This window comes from Lottia gigantea (genome assembly GCF_000327385.1).
Source record: "Lottia gigantea unplaced genomic scaffold LOTGIsca_97, whole genome shotgun sequence".
NCBI lineage: Eukaryota > Metazoa > Mollusca > Gastropoda > Lottiidae > Lottia > Lottia gigantea.
Genome location: NW_008711143.1, coordinates 143,450 through 170,990, shown reverse-complemented (window position 1 = coordinate 170,990; position 27,541 = coordinate 143,450). Strand labels below are relative to the sequence as shown.

Here is a 27,541-nt window from a genome sequence, read left to right as displayed (position 1 = left end):
TATCTTTCATTTGAAATCTTGATCAATCATCATTATGTTTTGTTGTGAATGAGCTAAGCTGTACAAGTCAAACTCATTTCAGCCTAAAAATAACACAGATATTTACCTAATTTCTGTTCAAGAGATTTTAATTTTTCTTCTGCTGCCTCACATTCTTTATATTTAGCTGTCATTTCAGGTAGTTTCTGTACATCTAGTTGTTCCTGCAGATCTCTTTTACACTTCTGATAATATTCATAACTATCTTTGTAGTTATTTATAGCATCTAAAATAAACCAATAATACTTTTTTCACCATATTCCTGTTAAAGTAACTCAAAGATTCAACAGCTTTTATCAGTATTAAGAATAATCTAACGATCGTACAAACCACTAAACAATATATCATCAGGTGTGAAACTTGATAAAATGCAAGCAATAAACATACCTATTTGTGTACATAGTGCATGATAAGCCATTGGTAGAGACTGACCAAATACAGCACCACGTAATTTAGAGATAGGTAATGCTTTATTCATAGTTCCACCAAATTTACCATTACTCCTGATTCTATCACCATCAACTGTTAAAATAGTTGGACAGTGGGAATTCTGTACTATCTGTAAATAACAGCAACAAACCCCTGACTTTACTGCAATAATCTTTAGACATCTCACCAGTTACATTGAGTAAACTAATACAGTGGCAGCACCAATTGTACTCCCACTGTATTTTCAACAAATTTAAAAATATCATCTTTATACGTTTGTTCCCAAAAATATGAGAAATGAGTTAGAATGCACCAAATCAATTCAATTTGCAAAAAAAATTAAAACCCGCTCAGATGGACTATGAGAGGTTGCTGAATTTTGAATTGATATGAGTCAATCTGCTTTACCGACAATACATCTAACTGTTCAGCTGTAAATGACATCCGTGAATTCAAGTCTAGATGCTAGAAAATCATCAAGACACATTAAAGACAATAAGAAAAGCTATTTACCTCTGTTCTGTAAGTGTTGGCATAATCTAATGTGTCCAGAATTAATGTGTCTCCAAGCAACATTCCAAAAACTGAAATCATAAGAAAATAAATAACACCTTTTTTAAGTATACAAAATATTAAAGAGGCCAGAGGGAATAGATATAGATAATACATTAAATAGTAGGCACTTTATCAAATAAAGTTGTTAAAAGGTTTATACAATATAGCGGTAGTTGCATATAATGTAATATATACTAGCATAATTTTGTAAGTGTTAGATTGGAATAGACCTTATTCATGTGTCAGCCATATTAAATCCAGAACGAAGCTCATAATGCAAACAAACATTGATTAAGCTATATAACAATATTTTCATTACCATCACACATTTCTGAGAAAAAGCAGTTTGAATCCCATTTTATCATTGATCGGGTGTTTAATGATTTTATATGGGATGATGTAATTTGAGTTATGAATCCTGCTTTCAGTGTCTCAAAAACCAGGTATGAATAAGGTCTATAGTTTTGAAAGTTCATCCTTTCTTAGAGACATCTACATTACTTATTACTTGAATTATGCTGATACATTTACACTACAGATGGTTAAATAAAAGATCAGAGTCATATTCAAATTTATTAAAGTTTCAACAGCCCATATTAAGTTTGGTATTTAATGTCAAATTTCTATCAAATGGATAATAACTGAGCATCACCTCTAAAACAAATTAGGCCTAAAGCTCTAAACAGGATAAATTGTCCCATACCTACCTATTTTACAACTGGCTTCATCTTTTGGGAATATTAACATGTCCCTAGCATAACGTGGGTTACCGCCTGGTTTCCAGTTGGGCCGATGTCGACAGTGAGGTAGAGGTCTATAATAAGTTTCAAAATATATAATACACTGCAAGATGTATATTGTTATTACAGAAAAAAACCAAAACTGATTAGCATACAAGCCCAAGAGAAAAAATTTATTCACAAAACTTTCAACCAGATTTGCCGATTTGGTTCAAATTTTAGTCTCAATTAACAACTATATTTTCATAGATCATTTGTCTAAATGGAGATTATGAAGAAGATTTGTATAAGATGTCCTTATAACCAAATTCTTTACAAATACAATAAGAGCTATTGACTTACTTTGACCAATCAGGTAAACTACGTCTATAAATAGAATCTAATGGAAGAACTTGTTGACGACCACTTGTATCACGATAAATTTCCTTGGCCTGGAAAATAAAAATACTTAATTCACTTTTGTGGATTTCACTAATTGTTTTATGAAGGTCTGGATAAAACATGGCCTTGTGATTGGATCTATCTTTGTATGTAATAACAGCTGCAGAATACAAGCATGCTTATCTGAAGTGCGTAATCCTACTTTGAGATTGGGGCCAGTCAAATACTTATAAATAATAGTACCCGAAAAAAACCGGTTAGTTAATTGCTGACAATAAAACATCTGTAAAATAACTACCTGTCAGTATGATTTGACATCCAGGACATTTAATGCTACTCAGAGATTCAGCTTGTCAAGTATTTACTATAACTCAGTTCCTGAATCACCAGAAGGAGGACAAAAAATTTACCTTTTTAGAGGAATGAGTTACAATACAATCCATATCAGCTGACATATGCCAGGATAAAACACGAGCTATATCATCATTATCAACTAAAGCTAGGTGTCCTATCTGAAATCGCAATACAATTTTCAAATTAAAAGTCACAAAAGTCATAATGATCAACAGAAACATTTTGTGGAGTTCTCATCATTGTAAAATATGCCAACAATAAACAATAAATTAATAGTGAGATAAGAAATAGTGAATGAAGTCAACTAACCTTGCCAAGAACCTCTGGTCCAGTAGGTCCAGTAGCCAATCCACACATTCTACGTGGTGTTGATAATAACTGGTCTCTTTCTTGTAATCTACTAGCTATTAACTTATCTAATGAGTTTGTCTGAAACAAATATGATTAAACTATTATCTATTTTATATAAATGAGTAATAAAACATGACCACCGCATTAGAATTATTCTTGCTTCTTGAGGCAGATTCAAACCTTTTTGACCCAATGTCACTGGTTGTCTGGCTTGAGGGATGATGTTTACTCTGATGCAATAATGTTATAATAATTACTCTCATCTCAAGGGAAATAACTTGTACTAGAATTTTTAAACATATTATAGACACTAGTTAACAAAACTACCGTTAAATGTTTATCTGCAATGTTTTGTCTTTTCAATTCACTTCTAGCCTCCTGTTCTTTTTTACTTGCTTCTTGAAGAGTTACTGAAATAAAGGGACATAAATGATAATTTCAAATTGATCATCTCAAAGTCTGACAGAACCTAATCAAAAGGCCAATTCAAGGGAGGTCACTATTATACAGAATATTGACATCTTAAAGGGTTACTTATTTTTGTTTTTTTTTTCAGTTGATATTTTAGCTCTGACACTTTAAGACTTTAATTTAAATATTCAAATGAAATCTATTCAAACACAATAATGAGGGGAAATAACCTACCTCTCATTTCATCAACTAGTTGTTGTTGCATATTAAATGTTGATTTATATAAGCGTATCTCATTCTGTAGATTGTCTCTTTGTTTAGATAACATTGCCATTTGAGATTGTTTCTTAGCATCTAAAACCAAAAATAAGCATAAAGCTTAGAAAAATAATCCAGCTGATCTTTGCTAATATAATTCATGAAGTTATATTTCTAGGTGCATTTAAATTTGAGTTCCATATTATGAAGTTTACGAGCCAAGAACAATTAAAAACAATAATGAAAGGACAAACTGTACGAGTATATATTTAGATAGCTTGCCAAGCAAGGTAATATACGTCCTCTAGCAGCTTTGATTTTAAATAAGAATATGTAGCAGTACAGTAACAATCACCAGTATGAAATATTCAACCTTCAGTCTTACACTTCTTTGGAACTTTCTAGAGGGATACTGTATAATATTACCAAGTTTCGTCAATTATCTGTCAATAATAGAAACCCATGAGACCATTTGACTAATACATCTAATTTGTAAATTGTAAATCAAAAACATTGGTAATGTCATAAGGAACACATTATAAAGTTCTATCAGTTGATAGCAAGAAAAAAATCTAGTAAGATATAGAAGCTATAGAAGTCTTAATTAAATAAATAATTAATTCAATCAGGTAGATTGGCTAACAAGAAATAAGATGATAAATAATTAACGAGTTTGTAAGGTAAGGGGAGGTCACTGCATTAACTATTTATACAATCAATAGATATAGGTGCAGCTATACAACCAGGCAAATGTCTTCTATCAATTGTAGTTTGGAACTTTTTCTGAAGGTGACAGTCAATGTGAATCAAGCAATACGACACAGACAAGGTAGAAAGACTTTACTTGGGAAATATAGCCATTGTATATTACTGTACTAACTTTAGTTTGATAGTATTGAACAGGACAGAAAGAATTATTAGTGATATTACCCTGATCTGGATAAATAAAAAGATTGGAGTGCTAGTTTTAAAAACTTTTTTTTCTGGTTTTATGAAATACTTTTGAACTCATTTGGTGCAGTATTTTTGGAGATTACAAATGAAGGAATCATGATACTATAAATTATTTTTAGAATTGTTCTAAAAATCTTTGTTATGATAATATTTTAAACTGAGTAACACTTTGGACTGTGATTTCCACCAAGGAACATTAAGAAAGAATCAATTTATTTGAAGTAGATCAACAGCCTGTGTTTTCAACCTTGGAACCAATTATCAACTAGAAAATATGTCTAGAGCAATGAATACAATACCTACACCAGGCTTACGAGTTCAAGTGACCTCTAATTCTAAAGGTCAAAGTCAGATTGATCTTAGCAATAAACAGCTAGGAAATATTCCAGTTGATATCTTCAATTTTACACATATACAGGTAAATATAACTTCTATTCCGATTTTTGATTCTCACAGGCAATTGTGAGTCGAAACAAACAAGAACAAATCCATTTAACCTTATTATGGTTCATTTTGAAACAGGAGTAAATCAATTTAATTATATTTCAGGTATTGAAATTGTCCCATAATGAGATCCATCATCTCTCATCAGCCATTAGCTGTTTACGGAGTTTAAAAGTTTTACATCTAGATCATAATCACATTGACAGTATCCCAGACACCATTGCAAACTGTAAACATCTGACAGAACTCAATCTATCAGCCAATGATCTTCAAGTATTACCAACATCGCTTTGTGGTCTGAAGAAACTCCGGGTTTTAAATGTTGGAAATAATCAATTAGAACAACTACCACATGATATTGGTCATCTTTCAGATCTCCGTCATTTGGTTGTCCATAACAACAAACTATGGTATCTACCATTCTCTGTCACAAACCTACATAAAATCTGGAGTCTTCATATAGCAGGAAATTTATTTGATCATATACCAATGCCAGTATGTCAGATGACTTCACTTCACACACTAAATGCTTCCCAGAACCGACTGACTGCTTTTCCTCCTGATTTTACAAATTTAAAGAATTTAAAGGAATTGAATGCTGCTGATAATAAATTCACAGCCGTGGGATCTCTGGTGTTTTTACATCAACTTAAATATCTGAACATGAACAACAATCGACTTCAGCTACTTCCTGTAGAAATGTCTCGACTAAAACACCTAAAGGTTCTACATGCTCAGGGCAACAGGCTGCAGTCTGTGCCAGACGTCCTTTTTAATATCCAGTTTCTAAATATAGCTCATAATGAACTGACAAGTATCACAGTAAGTCGATTACTTAAAATGGAGAATTTCAACATCGGAGATAACAAGCTTGAGACAATGCCACATGGACTGGGTCTTTTAAGAAATTTAAAATTCTTACGACTCAATGATAATCTGCTACATGATGTGTCACCAGAAATTCTTAAACTCCATAAACTGGAAACATTAGATTTATCAAATAATAAATTGACTTCATTGCCCTTAGAGTTGTATCAAATGACAGGCATTAAATCCTTTAATATCCATGGCAACAACATCATACCACCAGCTCCTGGAGTTCTCCATCCAATACATCGAAGCCATACACCTACAGATGATGGCATGTCAAGTCCTTTTGATTCAAGATCTCAGATTCAACTTTATAAATCAAACAGACTGGAACACATGAAAGCATCAAACACATTTAGGGCTACCAAGAATCATATTTCAGACAATAAATCCACAATTTCATTTCAATTGGGAAAAGATGATGAAACAAAAGATTCTCTTAACAAACATAACAACAAATTCAGATTCCTAGAGAAATTCAAGAAATCTTGGAGTGGAGAACCACTATATTCTAAATCAACCAGATCTCAAAAATCAGTTCCACAATATACATCAACCACCAAGTCAAGACAACCTCAGGGACGGACAGCTGCCTCATGGGATGTAGCTGACACTGTTAAGTCAAAGGCACAAACAGTAAGGTCTCCACAAATAGCTTGGGATCTTGAAAAAGTAGCTGAAAGGCTCCGCAGACCTCAATCTGAAAGACAAGTCCATCATTCTACAGATATGGGAAATGAAATCATTCAGACATCTCATGGACCTGTCTCTACTAAAAACCCACGAGAATCATGGGAAAGTTTCAGGTCATCAAAATCAAAGTCCAAAAAGAGGTCAAAGAACAGACAATCTTGGAATTTGAATGGAACAATAGATTCTCACACCTCTTTGGAAACATTACCTGGTTTAGATCAAACACATCCAATGTACTTGGAGGAACTAGACAGAATATCCCGCTACAAATCTGAAGGTCATCTTGAAAACCTGCCTCTTGAATCCATGAATGTTTTATCAACAGCTGAATTTCAAATTGATGAAGTTCAAGCCAATTTTTCATCTGAGGATGAAAATCATGGAGAACACCACTCAGTACATTCAATTAATTCTATCACAAGTAAACCATCATTGAAAGCAAAGACAAGCAGATCTATGAGAACTGAGAATCAAGCAGTTGATAGGATTCATATGCATTCAACCAATCAAAATCAACATATTCATGCTATAACTAATCAAATTAAAGCACAGATCCATTCAACCAATTACAATCCTGCGCATAACTGCCAAGAATCAATGTATGCCACATCCAATCGTATCAGAGCTCCAATATCAACAAATCAGGTTAAACGAAATGAAGAGCCCAATCAGAAGATATCTTCAAGAGATAGTGGTCAAACAACTGATTTTAATCTATTAGGGGTGTGTACAGAGTTAGAGACCATGATGAATAAAAAGTTACTTCATCCTGCTCTAGTGTTGAATACTGGACTGGCAAGACGGTAAGGTTTCATAATTGGTCAGATTTAGTCCTCTTATTAAGTTAGAACTAAAAAAAGTATAAAGTGCTTTAAATATTTTTCTTATCCAAACAGAATTAAATATTTTCTCTTCTGCACTAGATCTGAAGATAATTTGTGGAAAAACTACTTTCTAAAGGTTTGATACCAAAACCTGAGTGATTCATGAATAAGGATTTTCATGAATACCATTTGAAAGCAGATTGTGTTTTATTCTAGAACAACCATGTGCATGTATTGTTTTTGTTTTGTTTCTTAAAAGTTTATTATTAGTTAATTAGTTAAGTGCAAAATGTTTTTAATGACTTAGGTTCAATGAGAAAGTTTTAAAGAAAACTGATGATGGTTTGTGGAGAATTAGTAACGACCTTCACCTTGAAGAAAATCAGTATGGTATAGAATATAGTCCTGTTGAAACTTTCACCATCACTGAAAATGGAGGTCACTATGTATCGAACTACGACCATAATCTACATGTACTGGTTCCTGCTAGATCATTGGATAGAGCAGTACATGCTACCATTCAGGTTTGTTGGTTATTTCCAAATGAACTCCTGCTTTGAGCATAGCACCCAGAGGCTCTGATTGGTCATGCTTCCAAGATTGAAGGCTGTTACTGTTAAGCCAGTTTTACTGTTAACAATACAGTACAGCAGGAGAAAAAAATCCTGAGGGGTCTTACTAGTGCTCAAACTGGATTTCAACATCAAGAAAAAATACCACCATAAACATGTTTTTTAATGTAGCTGTTAGGACTGGGTAAAATAATTGAAGTAATCAATTATCGTCACTAGGAATTTATAATTTCGATTATTGATTATCAAATTTCATAATCGATTAAAGGTCGAAGTTAGATTTTCTCCATTATACCTTCGTGTGAAGACATTCTTTCACAAACTTTTGCCTTCAGCACATATATTACCCACAAAAAAAAAGAGTAATGACTGATCTCAGCCATGAATATTCAAATTATTATAATTTCATACAAAAATAACCAATGGAATAAGAAATTTGGACATGTTTTTTCTATTAAAATATTTTCATTATTCATTGACAATAGCGTGCCGTTGATAATCGATCTCAATTTGGTAATCAATACCTAGCCCTATTAGCTGTAACTGATTATCTATCAAAAATAGCACCATGAAAAAAAATATGGTTATCTTGAAGATTTTAACCTTAAATGGACATTCATTTAACCTGTGATTGCTCTATACTTACATCATTAATGCAAAATCATCTATAAATTATCCATTAACTTTAATTCAAAGGGTGGTTTTTTTTTCAAGGCATTAAAAATAAACCAGAAGGTGCTGTGTCAAGTTCAGGAATTAAACAGATTTGCTGAGAATGTGATTGAAATTGGACCCATTGTAATGTTACAACTTCTAGAAGATGTGAATTTTAACAGTCAAGTTAAAGTCACTATTCCTGCACCAAAAGCTAGGCATGGTCACCTGATGTTATTGACTATACAGGGAGACAACTCTTGTATACCTAGTTCCAGTGGTTACCAACTTAGTAATGGTTCTGTTATTTTTAATACATGGTATTTTACAAGGTAAGTTTGTTACTTCTCAATAATTTTCATTTAGATTTTAAGAAATTTGTTAATTCTTTGCTTTTGTTTATGAACCCAGCTGTGGTATTGACAGATAACACAAAGCTTACAAGCCTTGCTATAAAAACTAAAGCTAAATTTCTGATGTATTGCCATTGTGACTTTAAGTCACTTTATTGCTATTTTTATTGTTTATTTCAGACGAGTTGCCATAGTAACTAAAGCTAAATGTAAATATAAGGCATGTAAATCAATGGAACAAATTCTACAATGTCTTGGACTTATAAATGATATTTGAGAGAAGATATGTTTGATGTGTTTGTCAGATAATTTATATCATGGCAAGGAATGATGTTAATGTATATGACTGTTGACCTTATAATCTACAATAGTTTGTTCTCTTAAATTCAAATATTAGACAAGTAGATAGGTTTTAGTCTTTTTATATCTTCCTTAATGTATGAATTGTAGGTATATTCAAAAAATGTAATTCAAAAATTCTTGTTTAAGTGAATGATCTTTTTCATTTCCAACTGTTTTACAATTTACTGTCTGAATACAAAGATTATGAGGTATTTTTCACTACGGCCACTCAAACATGCAATATTAGCATAGGAGTGTACTTACCATTATAGAAAAGGAATGGTATATTATATGGTGGTATTTGTTTACGACTGCCAGGTTCGAGAGATGTTACTCGGCATTCTAAATTATATTCATACCCATCTTTACCCGGGCAGTTTTCTTGTAGTAAAATATTCTGAAATGGCGTACAGAAAAAGTATTAAAATATTGCTAGCATAGCAAATGTGGTAGCTCATGGTTTAGGGTAGGTCATATCATCCTAACTTTTTTTACCTTAAAAAGTTCATCTAGCAATTTATTTAATTGGTCAATAGCATTAATATATGACAGTGACCTGTGCCAGATAGATATTGAGATAATGAGATCCATCATTAATGATATTGTACACAAAAACCATATTTGATAGTTATCTAGTAAAGGATATTTCATAAAGACAGGATGTGGACGCTATTGAATCTTTGTCATTATTTGGTTTGAAATGTGATGAATGTTTAATACCTGTAGTGTACAAACTCCTGATATTAGTTTTAAACTTAGCTCTGTACTACCACTATTTCCTACAAATACTGGTATTTCACTGACACCACCTGTTATAGATACTGTTACCTCCCCTTCACATTCTGGTTTTAAATTACCATATGCATCCTGAAGTTGAATTATAAATAATGTAAATAATATAAATAATGAAGTAGAAAACTAAGGCCAATGAGGAAAAAGTGTGTTAATGGATCAGATTTGAGTCAAATCATTTGACACTTTGTTGACTTAGATTCAGAATATTTGTTTCAGTTGTATTGGCTAGTTCTGTTTGGTTTAAAGGACTGATTGGAACAGAAGACAATTTAAAATCAAATTACACCATATGATTATATCTTAATATCACAATATATAAATGAGATTTTATATTTGATTCCTTAGTCAGGCAATAACTTCCTACCTTTATTAATAATTTAAGAGATCTGATGAGTAACCGTGATGATGTAGATGATGTATTTGAAACTGTTGGTATTCCAGGTGAATCAACTGGACTCAACTCAACAGCTGGACCAGAATATACATCCAAAGTAATCTAAAATAAATTTCAATATCTTATTTCTAAGCAAATTATAGGAGCAATGTACTGATTTGTTTTTTGATCTCTTGTGTTTACAGCCCACTCTTGATTCGATTCCAGATTGCCACTAAAGCAAAGTTGCTCAGTTACTTTTTAGCAAAGGACTGTTAATATCAAAATTGTTCCAAATTAACCAATAGCAGACAGTCTCCAATGGACAGTATCATGTATAGTTCTATAAATTAGTATACTTATTAAGAAACTTACCATTGGACTAAAAACTTCATGTTTGGAGTCAAAATATACAAACATTATGTTATATTTACCACTTTTCTCAGGGGTTTTCCGTTTTCTAAAAAACAATTAGTTCAAAATCTCAAATCTTAAACTTGAACAGTAAATGAATTACAGTTTTATATATTTCAGGACAGACAAATTCTATCTAGCTCTCGGGGGTGGGGGGAAGCTTTATACGCTCACGTGAAAATTTGAATGTATTTTGTCGCCCCTGAAATGGAGTTGTAAGTCCTACCTTTCTTTACCCATTTGATTTAATGAAGACGTACAACGCCATGCAGTGTGCAATGACAGAAATTTTGCAAGGACAGCGGAAAAATACAATTTTTGTCTCTTCCTGCCTTAAACACGGTGCCTCGGTTTATGATTATGTCCAACCGAACAGCCCCTTCTCGTCAACCTCGATTGGCCATCAACAACCAAAGTTTTCTTTCGTTTAAAAACTACAGTGATAAAATGTTATAAGCCAAGATTACAAGACAGTCGTTCTAATGTTTGACTGATTAGTTCTGTCAACCAGAACCAGAATATTAACACTGAGCTATCATTAGTTTAAAATCACACTATCCAATAGAATGATTGCCTTTATCTAATGTGATTTATTAAAGACTATTAAAAAATTACATTGTAAGCAAATCTCAAAGACAAAGCTTATCAAAATGTGGTTGCTTTGCTGACTTTGCCAAATGCTACTGCAAATGGAGTAAATTTCAATTGTCCAGCAAAAAAGATGCAGCTGACTATTTCTATGCAGCAAGAATACAAGGAAAGTATTGTGGAATAATTTAAAAGAAACTCACTTGAAGTTAAAGACTCCAAGTTTATCATGAGATCGGTTTGAATCTGGAGGTATAGAAACTGACTGAAAATATAATACACATCTACTTCAACATATCAGTCAAAAGTGTTAACACATTTCCTTGTTGAAAAAAATGTACAAATCAGAACTTTTTGTTTCAAACAAGAAAACTTTGAACATTATCAATGTGAATGTTAATCTTTAAATTGGTAAAGCACATATTGAGATACCGAGATATAAACTTCAGTTGACATTCAACTCCACATTTACATGATAAACATTATATACCTTAGAAGGCATGGAACTAGCCCCATGTTCATATCTCCATTGTTTCATAGACAGATGACTGGCTGAAGCTGTTGATAACATACCTCCTTCTTCATTTAATACTTTTACACAAAAATCTACAAAATAATTCCTTCTTCAATTAATACTTTATACAAACATCTATACTTTTAAACAAATATCTACAAAATAACTTCTTCGTTGAATACTTTATATTCCATATATCATTTCAGCTGGTTGCATATATCTAAACGTTCTTAAACTCATCAGATAATGTAAATATCATTGTGTTGTGTGATCTCTGGCACTCAGCAGTTGGTATTCAGCAAGACATAGTGGATGACCCAGCAAGTGTTTTCGGAGACTATTGTGAGTTACAAAGATTACCTGGTAATGTTTGCCCCACTGTGATTTCTGAAGATTTATTATAATCAACGGTCAATTCAAATGCCCTTGTAGGATCAGACTGGACACTAATTCTAACTCTAGGACCTGATAACATTCCTTTCTGGAGAAAAGCTTTAGGTTGAATTTCATACACACCACTACAATAAATACAGTTAAAATTAGGGAGATAGTGAAGGGCTGTAGCCCAATACAAAGAGTTAAGATGCCATTTGACTGTTTTTACAACTGAAAATTGATTAATTGACATGATAAATAGTTTTGACACGTTTCCTCATCACAACAATTAATCGGTGTAAAAGATAAAGAGTTTGGATATGCAACAATTGAACGTAGTTGCAAGTATACATTCAAGGAAAGTAGAAAATGTAGTTGTGAAGATAACTTACGGTGCAGCAGTCACTACTAAACCACTAAACTCAGCCTGTCCTGAAGCATTGGTTTTAACTGACTGTGGTACTGGACTAAACTTTATTTTTGTATCTTTGGCTAATTGTAGTCTAATGCCAGATAGTTTACATGGGTTACCACCAGCATCAATAAGTTGTAATTTTAATGTTGGTAAAGTACTATCTGTATAAACTATTATTGGCTGAAACATATCAATTATTTCAAATGTGCACATTTCAGATCCATCAAATGGAAATTGAACAAAAATTGTAGATTCACAAATTTTTCCCACTATTTAATTCGGTATAGTAAAGCAAGACGGCAAACCTATGTTATCAATAATCTTTAAAATAACCCAAACTTAGTAAACTAGTCAATAAGTCAAAAACAAATGTTATTTATTTGATTATGAAAACTGACAGAAAACTTACCTGTTGTATATCCATGTCTAACACTTGTAAATTATTAGGTGGACCAGCTGTAACATTGATCATGATACGTTCTGTTAAATCTTTCCATGTCACTTCCACCTCCTGATTTCCCATGGCTGTATTCTCAAACTGTATTCCACGGATGACAAACTTCTTATCTTCACAAACTACTTGTATTTTACAGTCTGGACTAAAATTTTTACTGGTCACTTTGATATCTGGACATGTTTTTGAGTTTATTAACTGCAATATTCAAATGTAAATTTTTCTGCCTAAATTTATGGCCTAACACCTTATTTAACCAAAGGCTACAAAAAACGTTATTATTGTAGTTCATCAAAACTAGAAACATAGGCTTGCGGCAAGTCTCGCAAGCAAATACGCCCACCAGCAGATTGATAAAGAGCTAAATGTGAACTGTAAAACAAACTCTATATCGTAGCCTGTAGAGTGAGCACAAGCTAAAAAAGTGAAAAAACACGATATCAGAGTTTTATGCGATATCTCTAAAGAAAATCATCGGATCCTCACCAAATTCAATAGTGCACATTTTCATAATGATATTGACAAAAGATCAAAAGAATCAATAGAGAATTGTAGTCTGTAGAGTGAGCACAAGGCAAAAAACAAACGAACGCGATATCAGAGTTTTATGCGATATCTCTCAAGAAAATCATCGGATCATCACCAAATTCAATAGTGCACATCTTCATAATGATATTGACACACATACAAAAGATCAAAAGAATCTATAGAGAATTGTAGCCTGTAAAGTGAGCACGAGGTAAATGTGAATGGACGGACGGACCAACAAGGGCAACCACAATATACGCCCATACTTATGTGTGGGCGTATAAAAATTGATCTTTGATTACCTTAGTTATATCATTATTATGTTTATCTTTAATAGTAACTAATATATCATCCTCTAAAACCTCTCCTAGCTGTACACTTGGTTTACCATTACACCATACCTTTAACTGAGACTCTTCATCTGATTCTCCTCTACAATATAATATGACACAGTCCTCTAAATATCTGTTTGAATAAGATCCAAGCTAGACTCTCATTTTATCCAAAAGATAAAATAAATTTCAACTAATTTTGGTTAATGATAACAAATATACAATCAAATTATTTTGAAAGATCCATTTATAGCCTTATAGCCATATGTTATAATGTTCTATCAGAAATTGGATGAGTGACAAATACAGTTCATAATTCTGAAATCAATTCACTAAGTAACATACCCAACTGAAAATTCAAACTCTACACCAGCACCATCTATAACATGTATTTGACAGTATTTAGGTTCACCAATATGTAGTGGTATTTTAATATCTGGTAGTTTACCCTGAGATAGCAACTCTTTATTACATTTCGATAACCAATTTATCTAAAAGTAAAAATCACGAGAGCATATAACCTAGTATTACTGAAAATATCTGATCTTACAATTGTACAATTATTAAAATTTGAGAGCAACTTGATGATTGTATAATTCTTCAGCTCACAGACAGTACAATTTAGTAGTAATTAGTCATTTCTGAGAAAGATTCAACAATGCAATACAGATACTATAAACAAAGCTTCTGATACAGATGATAAGTTACCAACCTTAATTTTAGAAAGAAGTTTATCTGTTAGAGTGATCTCTCTACCACCTTCATCTAATAACTGGAATGCTGAAACACAAAATAGTCATCATTACTCCAAAAGAACTCCATAGAAGGTTTTTTTTTATATTATCTTAAAAAATAGTTAGATGTCTTTTTAGGAGTATAAGTTAAAAAATAAACCTTACTTAATAAGATGTAGAAAACTTACTAAGATTTTTAATGCTATGTCCGACAGTATCAATTATTACATCTCCGGATTTAATCGTTTTTTTATCATCATTATCATCACGATAAACTTTGATTTCAGCAACTCTCGAACTTGGTATCACCTTAACTTTTCTTTCTACTGTCTTTACATCTTTATGACCCTAGATAGTAGAAAAAATAAGAGGAAATTAGATATAAAAGATATTTTGTGCACATCCAGGTATGATTCAAAACAAACACAAACCAGTCCACTAAATTTTGTGGTAGTTAAAATAGTAATTACAATGTTAGTATAGCTAGAAATGTTTCTATAACAGTATTTATCCTACCCAAATATATAGTGGACTTCTCTAGTTTATGTTTTGAGTTAGACCCTGTTGTGTCCAAGAATCTTTCCTTGACTATACATGTCCTCTGTTTCTTATTGGGCGAAAAAAATTCCATTCTTCAGAAAATAATTGACAGATCAATATTACCTGAATATCAATTTTAGCTGTGATATAGTGAACATCTTTTATTTTTTTAACATTGATAACATCACCAGTTAAATTACCACTACCGCTTTTACTAACATCTATACTATAAGATGGCATCCCTGTAGCACCAGAAAACTGAAATATATATTAAAGATAATATCAATAAATAAAATTGTAGGTCAAATTTGAAGCCTGTTATAAAAGCATGTTTTCCTACAATTTATTCTTTAGTTGATAGAACTGAGTTCAACTTTCAGAGTGAGATATCAACATATATTTTCTAACAGCTGATAGGATAAAAACAACACAATAATATAGTGACTTACTCGTGCCAGTAATATTTGTTTTCCCTCTGTAGTCACGTTACCAGCAGCATCATGTACCTCAACATAGAATGTAGCTGATTGACCATTCTCTATTTCTAGTTCTTCTTCTGGTTTGACCATCAACATCTGAGGCTGACCTTCAATTAAAATTCCAATATTCATAATTTGATGTTCCAAAGTTACACTGATTAGTGCCATGATGGAGCTGACAACTTGCTTGTTATATTCGATTTTTTCTACTTAATCTATATAGCACATATTTCAAATGAATCTGATCCATGTTAAATGCCCAAGAAGAAAGTTCCATCTATCAGGACAAACATTATATCAGAATGATATAGAACAATCTATTACCTGGTAATAACCGTATTTTGATGGATTGAGTATCTTCTTCTAATTCTGGGATCTTGACTGATAAATTATAATTCTGAAACAGCAAGATAGCAAAATTAAGTCAGAACAGAACTGCTAAACTATCATCTGAAAACATTGTGCTCAACAAAACGCCAATCAATACATAAGGCTAACTAAAATAAGTTTGCAATATTATTCTAACCTTGCCTGTATGACTTGACACTGGACCAACGGCAACTACATCTTTGATTATCAAGACATTTCCTTTAACTACTGTTCCACCATAATTTATTTCTAAACCACTGAAAAAAAGTGATAGCTCTCAAAAAACCTCACGAAATTGGGAATTGAAATGACTCATAAAGACAATGTACAACAATAAATGATCCTTTGACAAAACTATTGGCACTGATCATTCGCAGAGTAAATCTACCCATTTACAAAAGTGAAAAAGTAATGACTGACACAGGATTGTTAAAAAATTTATGATAGAACTTACCTGGCCTCTAAAGAAGGTTTTAATTTACCATTAGGTTTGGTTACATGATTAAATTTATCTAACATTTCTAATGGTATCTGAAATGGAACACCAACACGGAATGGACCATCTAATACACCTACACTAAATTTCTCTGGTTCTGCTTCTACAAAACAGAATATAATAACATTTAATATTCAATTAATCTTGAGGTTTACATGGTATTAATGGCATGAACAAAATCAATCACCAAATTCACTTAATGTGGGATTAAAAATGGCTGTAAGAAGAATACTAATTAATAAAATACAAAAAGTAATAGATAGCATTGTTGAGGTTCAGATATGTAATGATGTATTCTAATGACCAGCTGTTAGACAGAATCTCAATGAACCTACTTTACTTTTCTAGTTTGTTTGTTTCTTATTTCAATTAAATTGCTAGAGTGATAGTGTGATATTTCTACTCAAGGGATAAGATAATACATACCAATAACATTAAATCTTATTTTATGAGAAGGTAACTCTCTACCAGCATATTTAGTAGCACCACTCTCATTTAAAACTGACTGTATTAACAATGTATGTGCTCCTAAATTCTTGATATTTTCTACAACAGAAAACAAATCAAAGTCAGTCAGATATCTATTCATGTCAAGATTAATTGTCAAAGATGCTGAAATCAGAGAGGGGGAAAAAAGCACGCCCCTTTTCAATTTTTCGCCTGAAGCAAAGGTGATGTAATGTTTACAATTGTAAGAAAACAATTTTTCTGAATCTATCATTATGACTTACCCATTTTTCGGAACCAATATGGCCAGTTTTTACCATGCTGACTTATATGAGATACTATCACTTCATCTCCATTAGAAGCTAGAACAAGATAAATAAGCTAGTTACTATTATCTAACTGTCATAGCTCATGAGTATTTCCATAGTGTCATTTATGTGGTTCCAGATCAATCATTTTCATCACCCAGGTGCATTTTCAATTAATACTTCTTACCCTGACTCAGAAACACATTTATTTTAAGAAATCAAGTTCTGACACCCATGAATAAAAATTTGCAAGAAAGAGACTTACAATGCCAGATAACTTTAAGTTCTATTAATAATTTTTTAGCACCAACTGAAGTTCCTGGAAGTTTACTGATATATTCTCCTTTCTTATTGGCTATTTCTACTTTGATAGCACCTATGACATAAAAAAAAGTTGGTAATTACATGTACAGTATCTGTTTTGCCAGTTGTTGAGCTCACAGAATGTTTTGAATAAGAGTCACATTTCTTATTGCACCTTACCAGGCTATTTAAAATGGAACATGTACTATAATTCAGCATGCTATGATGGTTATGTTCAGAGAAATATCACAAGGCCATGTTTCATATCAATGAGAATAGAAAAACGAAATAGATCAACATACACAAAACATTTATTCAATCCTCAAATACATACCGATTGTTCTACCAGCAAAACGTTTCTCATTGTTGATAACTTGCTGACCATCTGGCCAGGATACAACTAGATGATCTGGTAATCTAAAATACAGACAAATAATCAAAGATAAATAATACCAGACTTACTAGCATATGAAATCCGCTGCTAGAAAATCCAGCAAAGGTGTTAGATGGCTTCGAAATAGGCTTACAAGAACAACAACTTTATCTCTCAAGGATCTTAGTTCTTTGTCCTAACTCATCAGGACATTTTTCTGTGCAATTAAGATTGATTTACGGATAAAGAAGTTCAAAGAACACAAATTTTGTGATTTCAGTGATTCAGATCATAAATCCTGAAATTAACCAGTACTAACTTGGCCTCCTCTTCATCCGTATATTTTTTCAGTACTGTCTGTGATGCTGATCTATCTAATTTAGATAATGGTACAATTTTAACTTCATCATATAGAGATCTAGGTTCCTGGAAATCACAGATGATGTTGTCAGTAAGTTAACATAAATAAACAAATTCTGCAAAAAAATTTTCCCACCGGATTATTTTGTTAAATCACTTATATTTAAATACACAAACCTTAACAGAAACATTTCTAGTTTAATTGCCAGCATTTTCTAGACTCGTCTTATGCCTTTGTTAACATTTTCTATTATAGTCCTGTGTCTTCCAGAACGGTTTTATGCCTCTAGTAATGTAGTGTGTCCTCAAAACCGCTCTTTTCTATGTATTGTCTATGACATTTCTGCAACTATTTCATAGAAACTCACCTGAAACAGTTCTATATCTCCTCCAGTAGAATACACGTCCCCATCATAATCTCCAAATAGTAAAAATCTTTTTATTGTTCCCATTAGAGTTGGTAGCGTCCTTAATATTCTCACCTATAACATCAACAAACAAGAATTCAACCATATCTAATAGTTCATATGAATGTTATCATGAATTTGACGCAAAAATTGGAGGATACAATAACACAGCCAAACATAATAATTAAAATGTTTTAAGATCCTGAGCTATCCAAAAAGAACAAATATAGGCAAAGCTACAATGACAAATTTCATCTAAATGAATATTACGCTAAAGACCAACTGTTTGCTTTAAGCTGGATAAGATAAAGATCAGAAGGGCAATTCATTTTGCTTATGTCATATTCACTTGACATTTGCCATCAAATTGTCATAAAAAAAACTCACCAACTGTCCCTGTTTATATACTTTCCCATCCCATTCCACTTGGTCAAAGACTGACCATGGAAACTGTTTCTGCTTAGGCATGTCTGCTCGTGTTACATGACCTTTAAAACCAGTAAATAATATTTGTTTATCATATTCTTCATGGCATTCTTTTAACCACTGTGAAAATTCTTTCTGAATATTTGTTCTTCTTTCCTGCAAGGAAAGAATACAAAAAACATTCAATATAAAATATCAAACATTTTAATATATAATTGTCAAACAATGTTTTAATGTATAATAGTCAAACAAAATATCAAAATATTATTGTTAAACAATGTTTTACTTTATAATTGTCAAACAATGTATTAATATATAATAGTCAAACAAAATATCAAAATATTATTGTTAAACAATGTTTTACTTTATAATTGTCAAACAATGTTTTACTATATCATTTTCAAACAATGTTTTACTATATCATTGTCAAACAATGTTCTAATGTATAATTGTCAAACAAAATTTCAAAATATTATTGTTAAACAATGTTTTACTTTATAATTGTCAAACAATGTTTTAATATATAATAGTCAAACAAAATATCAAAATATTATTGTTAAACAATGTTTTACTTTATAATTGTCAAACAATGTTTTACTATATCATTGTCAAACAATGTTTTACTTTATAATTGTCAAACAATGTTTTAATATATAATAGTCAAACAAAATATCAAAATATTATTGTTAAACAATGTTTTACTTTATAATTGTCAAACAATGTTTTACTATATCATTGTCAAACAATGTTTTACTATATCATTGTCAAACAATGTTCTAATGTATAATTGTCAAACAAAATTTCAAAATATTATTGTTAAACAATGTTTCGCTATATAATTGTCAAACAATGTTTTACTATATCATTGTCAAACAATGTTTTACTATATCATTGTCAAACAATATTTAAAATATTATTGTCAAACAATGTTTTAATATATAATTGGCAAACAATGTTTTAATATATAATGGTCAAATGATGTTTTAATATATAATTGTCTAACAATGTTTTAATATATAATTGTCTAACAATGTTTTAATATATAATTGTCAAACAATGTTTTAATATATAATTGTCAAACAATGTTTTAATACATGATTGGCAAACAATGTTTTAATACATAATGGTCAAATGATGTTTTAATATATAATTGTCTAACAATGTTTTAATATATAATTGTCTAACAATGTTTTAATATATAATTGTCAAACAATGTTTTAATATATAATTGTCAAACAATGTTTTAATACATAATTGTCAAACAATGTTTTAATATATAATTGTCTAACAATGTTTTAATATATAATTGTCTAACAATGTTTTAATATATAATTGTCAAACAATGTTTTAATATATAATTGTCAAACAATGTTTTAATACATGATTGGCAAACAATGTTTTAATACATAATGGTCAAATGATGTTTTAATATATAATTGTCTAACAATGTTTTAATATATAATTGTCTAACAATGTTTTAATATATAATTGTCAAACAATGTTTTAATATATAATTGTCAAACAATGTTTTAATATATAATTGTCAAAGGATGTTTTAATATATAATTGGCAATCAATGTTTTAATACATGATTGGCAAACAATGTTTTAATATATAATTGTCAAACAATGTTTTAATATATAATTGTCAAAAAATGTATTAAAATATCATTGACAAGCCATGTTTCAGAATAGCATTAGCATAATTTGAAATGTCATTTGACCAGGATACAAAAACACATTACACATGTTAAAATCTAATGCTTTAATTTGATTTGTACAATGTTGTGTCAGAATTTGTCTGTGAACAAATTTCACAGCCATTTTAACAAACTTCTAACAAAGATACAGTCAAGTCAAAAGACATATGGATACTTACATGACCATCAACAACTCTGAAGAACGATGTAGTTTTATCTCTTAGTTTCATCTCAAGATCTAAGAATGTTAATTTATTGGTACTGACTTGAAATCTATCACTAGTCCATAAAACACCAGAGATTCTGTAAATATTAAACATAATAACAGAGCTAAATATTCACAAATATATTCAACAAAATAAAGCATTCACATAAATGATTATTGGCAAAATGGTTCAGTGTGGAAAGCTCAAGAGGGACCAAGAATGAAGTCAAAGAATCCAATAATTGACATATTCTGAAGACTTTAATGTAGATTCAGATTCTTTTTTTCAGATGTCATATAACTACCTTGTACACTATTCCATCCATATGGAGAGTGGCAAGACAAAATTTATGGTCTTTTACTCTTTAATCTATTTTATGCAATTTCAAGTTGTCAAGAACAAAGTTGACAAACCTAGCAAGAATAATCCATTTGTAAGATTTATCATTTCAGCTAATGACCAATCAGATTTGTCAAGAAGTGTAAATCGTGATAATAAAATGATGACAAAACTAATGAAAAATAATCAAATCTAACCTATTATAACATTCTACAGGAATATTTCTTATTTTCTTGGGTTCTGTGCACCATTCAAAACTTCAAAGAAAAATTAACATCAAAATACATTCTACCTAATAACATATCACAACAGTCAGCAGTCAGTCACATTACAGACAAGTGATGTACATGAGTTAGGGGTGTAGAAAAACATTCATCATTACACTTCATTAGCCATTTCTTTTATCACTTTCAATTTAAAGATGAATAAAAATTAAAAACAAAAAGAAGTGTTTAGATAATCTTTTTGAACTTACTCTTGTATTAATGTGTATGGAATCAGCCTTCCATTCCAATAACATTCAAACATTGGTCGTCGACCACGAGCTGGTCGGTCATTGATAGCATAACCATGGTCATCTTCTGGTTCAGCATCCACTATAATATATACAGGTATAAATATGAAATGACATTTCCCTACAGTAAATTCTGACATAGCAACTATCAACAAAAAGGCAAAAACACAAGTACATCATTAGATTAGATTATCCTCTGGTTTTAGTTAGGATTTCATTTGACATCCTTCAAAAATTTACAAATGAAAGTTATATATATCTTACATCTATAGTTGTCAGTCGGGTATGTTTCTTTATCAAACATAAATGGATGATATCGTATTTCACCTTCCACTACACTACTGCCATCAACACAGGCTTTAAACATAAAGGTACTGGTTGCGGCACGGATGTATTGAGTCTGCATGTCATCTTCTATTGTACGTAAATTTATCGTTTTGGGAGGCTTATCTCTGTTATATAAACTAACCTATGAAGGAAAGAAACAAAATCAAAGATTAATATCTAGATTAATATCTAACTTAATATGTATATTATTGCAGTGTATAGTCTAACACAGATATTTTTTGCTAATCCGGTTACCATCAAAACATAAACACAACCAGTCCAATATATTTTCAAGGGTATGAAAGGTAAAGCTTTTAAAAGGTTTGACTAATCCTTCAATGGATTAAGGACAATCTTAAATGGAAAAGAATATATATCATATAACTTCATTTTGAAGTCCCTTCAAAAAGACTGTACTGTTTATTTCTTTAAGGCACATGCCAGTAGAAGACTTTGCTCACAATAATCTTCTTTGTTCTTAAATATTACATTCTAGAAGCTAAGTCATGTTGCTCTTTCTTGTGGACAGCTTAAAGGATTGATTAATAAAAAGACAGTAAGATAGGAAATCAGACAACCAACATAGAAATATTATAGTTATTTTTACCTGATATTTTGATGCTATTTCGGTCAAATTCCAAAAATGTTTACTTTATTTGAATAAACCAAGCCGATTACATATAGATCTTATTTCATTGAGGGACCTTGACTATAACATAGTATAAAAATAAAAAATAAGTTGTAAAATTAAGACATATATACCTCAATATGAATGTTATTGAAATAATCTGCCAAAATCTTATTTTTCTCTTCTCTTTCGTTGTCAAAAACATTTCCATTAGGTCCATGGAGGTAAAAATGATAAATATGTCTGAAAAAAATAAAGAAATCAAGTCATGAGAAATCACATTGAACTTATGAAGTGTGTTTACTCTTTAAATGTAAGGTTACAAAACAAAGAACTTAATCATTCTCAGACTATTGTAATATTTTGGAGTTGATATTCTTACTCTTATTCTTATAATAAGAAATGATGATTGATTGATCAATCAGACAATAAATGGAACTTACGTTAGTTGTCGACACCAATCTATCATATTATGTTTTAAATAAGGTATATGCGCTGTATTTATACCCTGTATAACCACAGCTGTAAAACTTGAACTTTCTTTTTCTTCTTTAATAAGATTAGTTAAAATTTCATCATCTGATGTTAAATGGGTGGTATCACCTGGCTGAAATCAATATATACCTGGTAACATTTGAAAGAAAATGACAGTATGTTATCGTGTATAAAAATAAAAACTTTGGAATTCACACCAGACACATTTATTCTTCATCTCTATCAAAGGCATAAGTACACTTACATACTCCATTCAGTGGACTGCTATTAATTCTATTCAAAGTAGGTAGGCAATAATAATCAGAAGAAATCATTGGTGTTTTATTTGCTTCTTTTCTGCAAAGGATTGGCTACAAAAGATGGGTAACACCTGTTCAGTGTGTAATAGGGGATGTTCTTCAAGGACAGGATTAGTCTGAATTTTTTCCAAATGGCAAGGGATCTCAATCACACACTTGAAAACTGTCCTTATAAAGTAAATGGTTTGTGTTGCAGTTCAGTAACAAATAAAAGCACATCTGTCTATGAGTTACCATACCTTTCTGTTATAAATATAACCACTATAAATAGATTCATTATTTTTTTCACGTTGTTCAAACTCTTCTTTACTGATATTAAGTTCATGGACATCTTTAGAATCTAAAGGCTTTGTTATCATCTGAAATCAATTGAAAATTTGAAATGAAATGAAATGAAATGAAATGAAAAGCAAGATTTCTTTTTTTAATTTATCATCACTTTTCAGATTTTTAAATTCATTCAACAAATTAATCATTATATTGCAGTTGCTCAAAAACACTTGATTACAAAATGAAATTTGTAGCATGTAGACTAAGAAAATAGTAGGGATTTTGGTCACTTGTCAAAAAGTGCCCAAGGAAGTCCTTTTTATAACTTTCCAAATTTATCTTTCTTCAATTATAAAATATTCCTGGTCTTTGTAATAATAAACCAAACTTACTCTTGTGTTATTACCAATAAAAAATATAGCTTGTTTTCCTCCAACCCCAAAATAGGAGATATCACTGTTCATATAACGTGGTGCATGGTCTAAACTCAGATCAACTGATTCATCTAATACACCACCACTGTCAGCATCCCCTCCACCTCTCCTATAGATAATATACAGTGATCAAAACATTTGACAAGAATATTCAAAAAGAGTAGGAATATGAGTCATGACAGGTAATTCAACCAACTCTGACGTTAGGGTGGGGTTCGTGGGGGGGCTAGGCCCCAATAAGTGAGAATTAAGTCTCAACAAAATCTTCTTCAGTTCAACAGAGATTGATTCATTTACAGTGTCTTTGTACAAAATAAAAAAAAGATATAGATTTTGATATGTCTTTGGTACCTCAAAATTGTAAGAAATGAGTTCTCTGGGCCTTTAACTCTTCAAATTTTCTGAGTACAAAATATGAGCCACAGCACCAATTCATTCCTGACGACGGGGCTGAATTCAACCCAAGAATTGCTTATGATATTCCTCGTAGACTTAGTTCATTTATATCTACATATGATTGGACATGGTCAAGAACCAATACCCAACAAATAGGAGGATTTCAGCAATGGGAGAAGAATAAAATACACTTAAAGCGTCAATTTGGATGTCAAAAAAAATATTAATAGCTGTATATTTATAGTCAAGCACAATGCCACACAATTGTAGTAGTAGTATTAGTAGTAATAAAAGAACGAGCCTCTTCTTACAAAGATCATAGCAAATAGCAATATGAGGATTTGTACTTAAAATCAACATTGAAAGCTGAAGCCTTAACACAAATATTTTATATATTTAGAAACGTTATACTAGTGAATTTGCAACTGGTTCTTGGACTTTGGAAATATCCTTTTATATCAAAATATCATGCACACGATAGTAAATGTGAAGTTTAAATATGTTCTTGCATTTTAAACTCAACATATGGACTTCTAAAACATGCCCACCAGATGGCTTCAACACAATTGCAGGATAGGCCTTAGGATTTATTAAAGCAATCAGTGAATTGAAAAAGATTGTCAAGAGGTTTTCTAATCTTTTTATGTGTATTAGGGACAGAGAGCAAGAAAACCTCTTCACAACCACATTAAGATTAACAAGTGCAAGTCAGATATAAAGCAACATAGTGAAGAGGTGAAATCAACTGAATAGAGAAAATCTTACGCAAACATCCTCTTTTCTCTCCTAATACAAACAATGAAATATAAGAAAAGAAAAGAGTGAGTTTTAATATCTCTACACAAATTTACCGGTACACAAATTTACAATTTAAGGTTAAAATGATACAATTACAAGGATACCAAGACTTTGGTAATTTCTTAAAGTAAAATGTGTTTACATTAAAGATGGGTTTCCTTATTTTTTTAGTGTCAAATTAAGCAAACTATTTGATTAATTGGTGTTTCTAATGAATTATCATGTATTCTTAATCATATCATTATGTTCTTATTGCATATAATTAAAAGTTTTAACAAATCATAAAATGTTCATGTATTTACAGTCTGGATAAACAAAAAAAAAATACTTTTTGACCTTTCTTGATAGGTCACTCTGCTGGTAATTCTCGTCTAGTTTAGTCAAATATAAATTAATTATGGACATGTGAGACAATCTGGTATTTTTCCAAGTCATTAGAACACCTCCACTTTCTATTCATATAATTATTAGCATTTTAATTTTCATAAATGAAAATAAGGGAACCCATCTTTAAATGTAAATTGTTTCTATCAAACCACTTTAAGACCATCAAAGCTGTTTTGAATTTATTGGCAACTAACCGACAAGATTATGGAAACAGTAATTTCTTTATACAAAAAATCTGGATGTGTTCCTCAGGAATTCCCAAAATACTGCAAATTTAACACCCGCTAATGAGTAGACAAGTGAGAAAAGTCGGCACAGTCATATTTCTTGAAATAAAGTTCATTCATTCATTCTTCTTCACATGCAGCTATTATGCTTCCAATTTCAAATCAATTGAAATGAATACAAATCTGATTAGTTAGAATCATCAATATGAGGAACAATCTTTATGATAAAAATCAAGAATACATAAAGAGTTACTTACCCTCGACCATGTTTATCTCTTCGTATAAATTTTGATAATCTATAAATAGCCCAATTATTCAGTTGCCTTGGTGTCATTCCCTTACCATTGTCAATAAAAACAATGGAATTTTTATTTGTGTTCTCATCAAAATGCTGAAAATGAAATGAGACAAATCAATTACCAGGTCAAAGCTACCAAAAAAGGCAATGAGAAAAAATGGTTTTAAAACCAAACTATTGTAGCTTTGGTCAACAATATTTCGGAAATGAGATTTAGAACAGGGTTTTTTAATAAATAAAATCATTATTCTTATTAAAGCTTAATGCTATAATGAGAATAAAATCCTAATTAAAACAAACTCGTACAAGCCTTATTTTGTAAATTTTAGTGAAGATGAGATATAAAAAAAATAGCATGGACCTGTGTTTCAAAGTAGATAGTATACCCTGCCTCATATCTGAAAAACCATGTAACATATACAATTTATTCAATGAAGCTGACAAACTGATATCACTTACCAATCTAATTTGAATATTTCTTTCTCCACTATTATTTGCTGTAGCTGCCAGGGCATTATCTATCAACTCAGCAAATGCATAAGCTAAAATGAAAAGAATCTAACTTTTATGCAAAAAATTTTCTTGGTCATAAACATTTGCAAGTGCCATAGTGCACAAATAAGCATGTTATTCACCGAGCCACTGAAGCAAACTTCAATTAGCTGAATGTCATCTTACACTAATCATGCAACAAGTCAGTGACTCTCTGACATTGAGCAATATTGACAGAGTCAAAATCATTCATCTGTCTAAAATAGAAATATTGGCAAACACATCACAACATCAAGTCACATGAAAACTTACGTAATGGATTCTGTCCTTCAGATGCATAATATTCATACATCCCTCCCTTGACAATTGTATCATAATGAGGCAAGAAATTTACTCGCTCCTGGGCAGGGGCACATAACTCTTGATGAACTGATGTTAAAATATATAATGTATCTCCTTTATCTATCAGGTCTGAAAA

The 27,541-nt window shown here is 31.1% G+C and overlaps 1 protein-coding gene across 1 annotated transcript; it reads right to left on the bottom strand.

Annotated features, from left to right (window-relative positions):
* Positions 1–83: 83 nt before the first annotated feature.
* Positions 84–27,541, bottom strand: LOTGIDRAFT_135415 (hypothetical protein; the record flags this gene model as incomplete). The annotated part of the gene is made up of 45 exons (XM_009068973.1): positions 84–265; positions 427–598; positions 982–1,052; positions 1,731–1,837; positions 2,106–2,194; positions 2,555–2,656; positions 2,808–2,927; positions 3,174–3,259; positions 3,495–3,614; positions 9,489–9,621; positions 9,945–10,091; positions 10,384–10,515; positions 10,768–10,852; positions 11,598–11,659; positions 11,885–12,000; positions 12,269–12,426; positions 12,676–12,878; positions 13,108–13,350; positions 13,983–14,112; positions 14,358–14,503; positions 14,725–14,792; positions 14,935–15,094; positions 15,410–15,544; positions 15,736–15,872; positions 16,090–16,162; positions 16,292–16,391; positions 16,589–16,733; positions 17,057–17,176; positions 17,362–17,439; positions 17,651–17,761; positions 18,023–18,105; positions 18,381–18,487; positions 18,790–18,903; positions 19,216–19,410; positions 21,133–21,256; positions 21,696–21,755; positions 21,974–22,094; positions 22,277–22,481; positions 23,102–23,210; positions 23,411–23,574; positions 24,001–24,120; positions 24,424–24,527; positions 26,538–26,664; positions 27,031–27,113; positions 27,376–27,541. Coding segments are annotated over 45 exons (5,613 nt in total), but the record flags the coding sequence as incomplete, so codon positions are not given.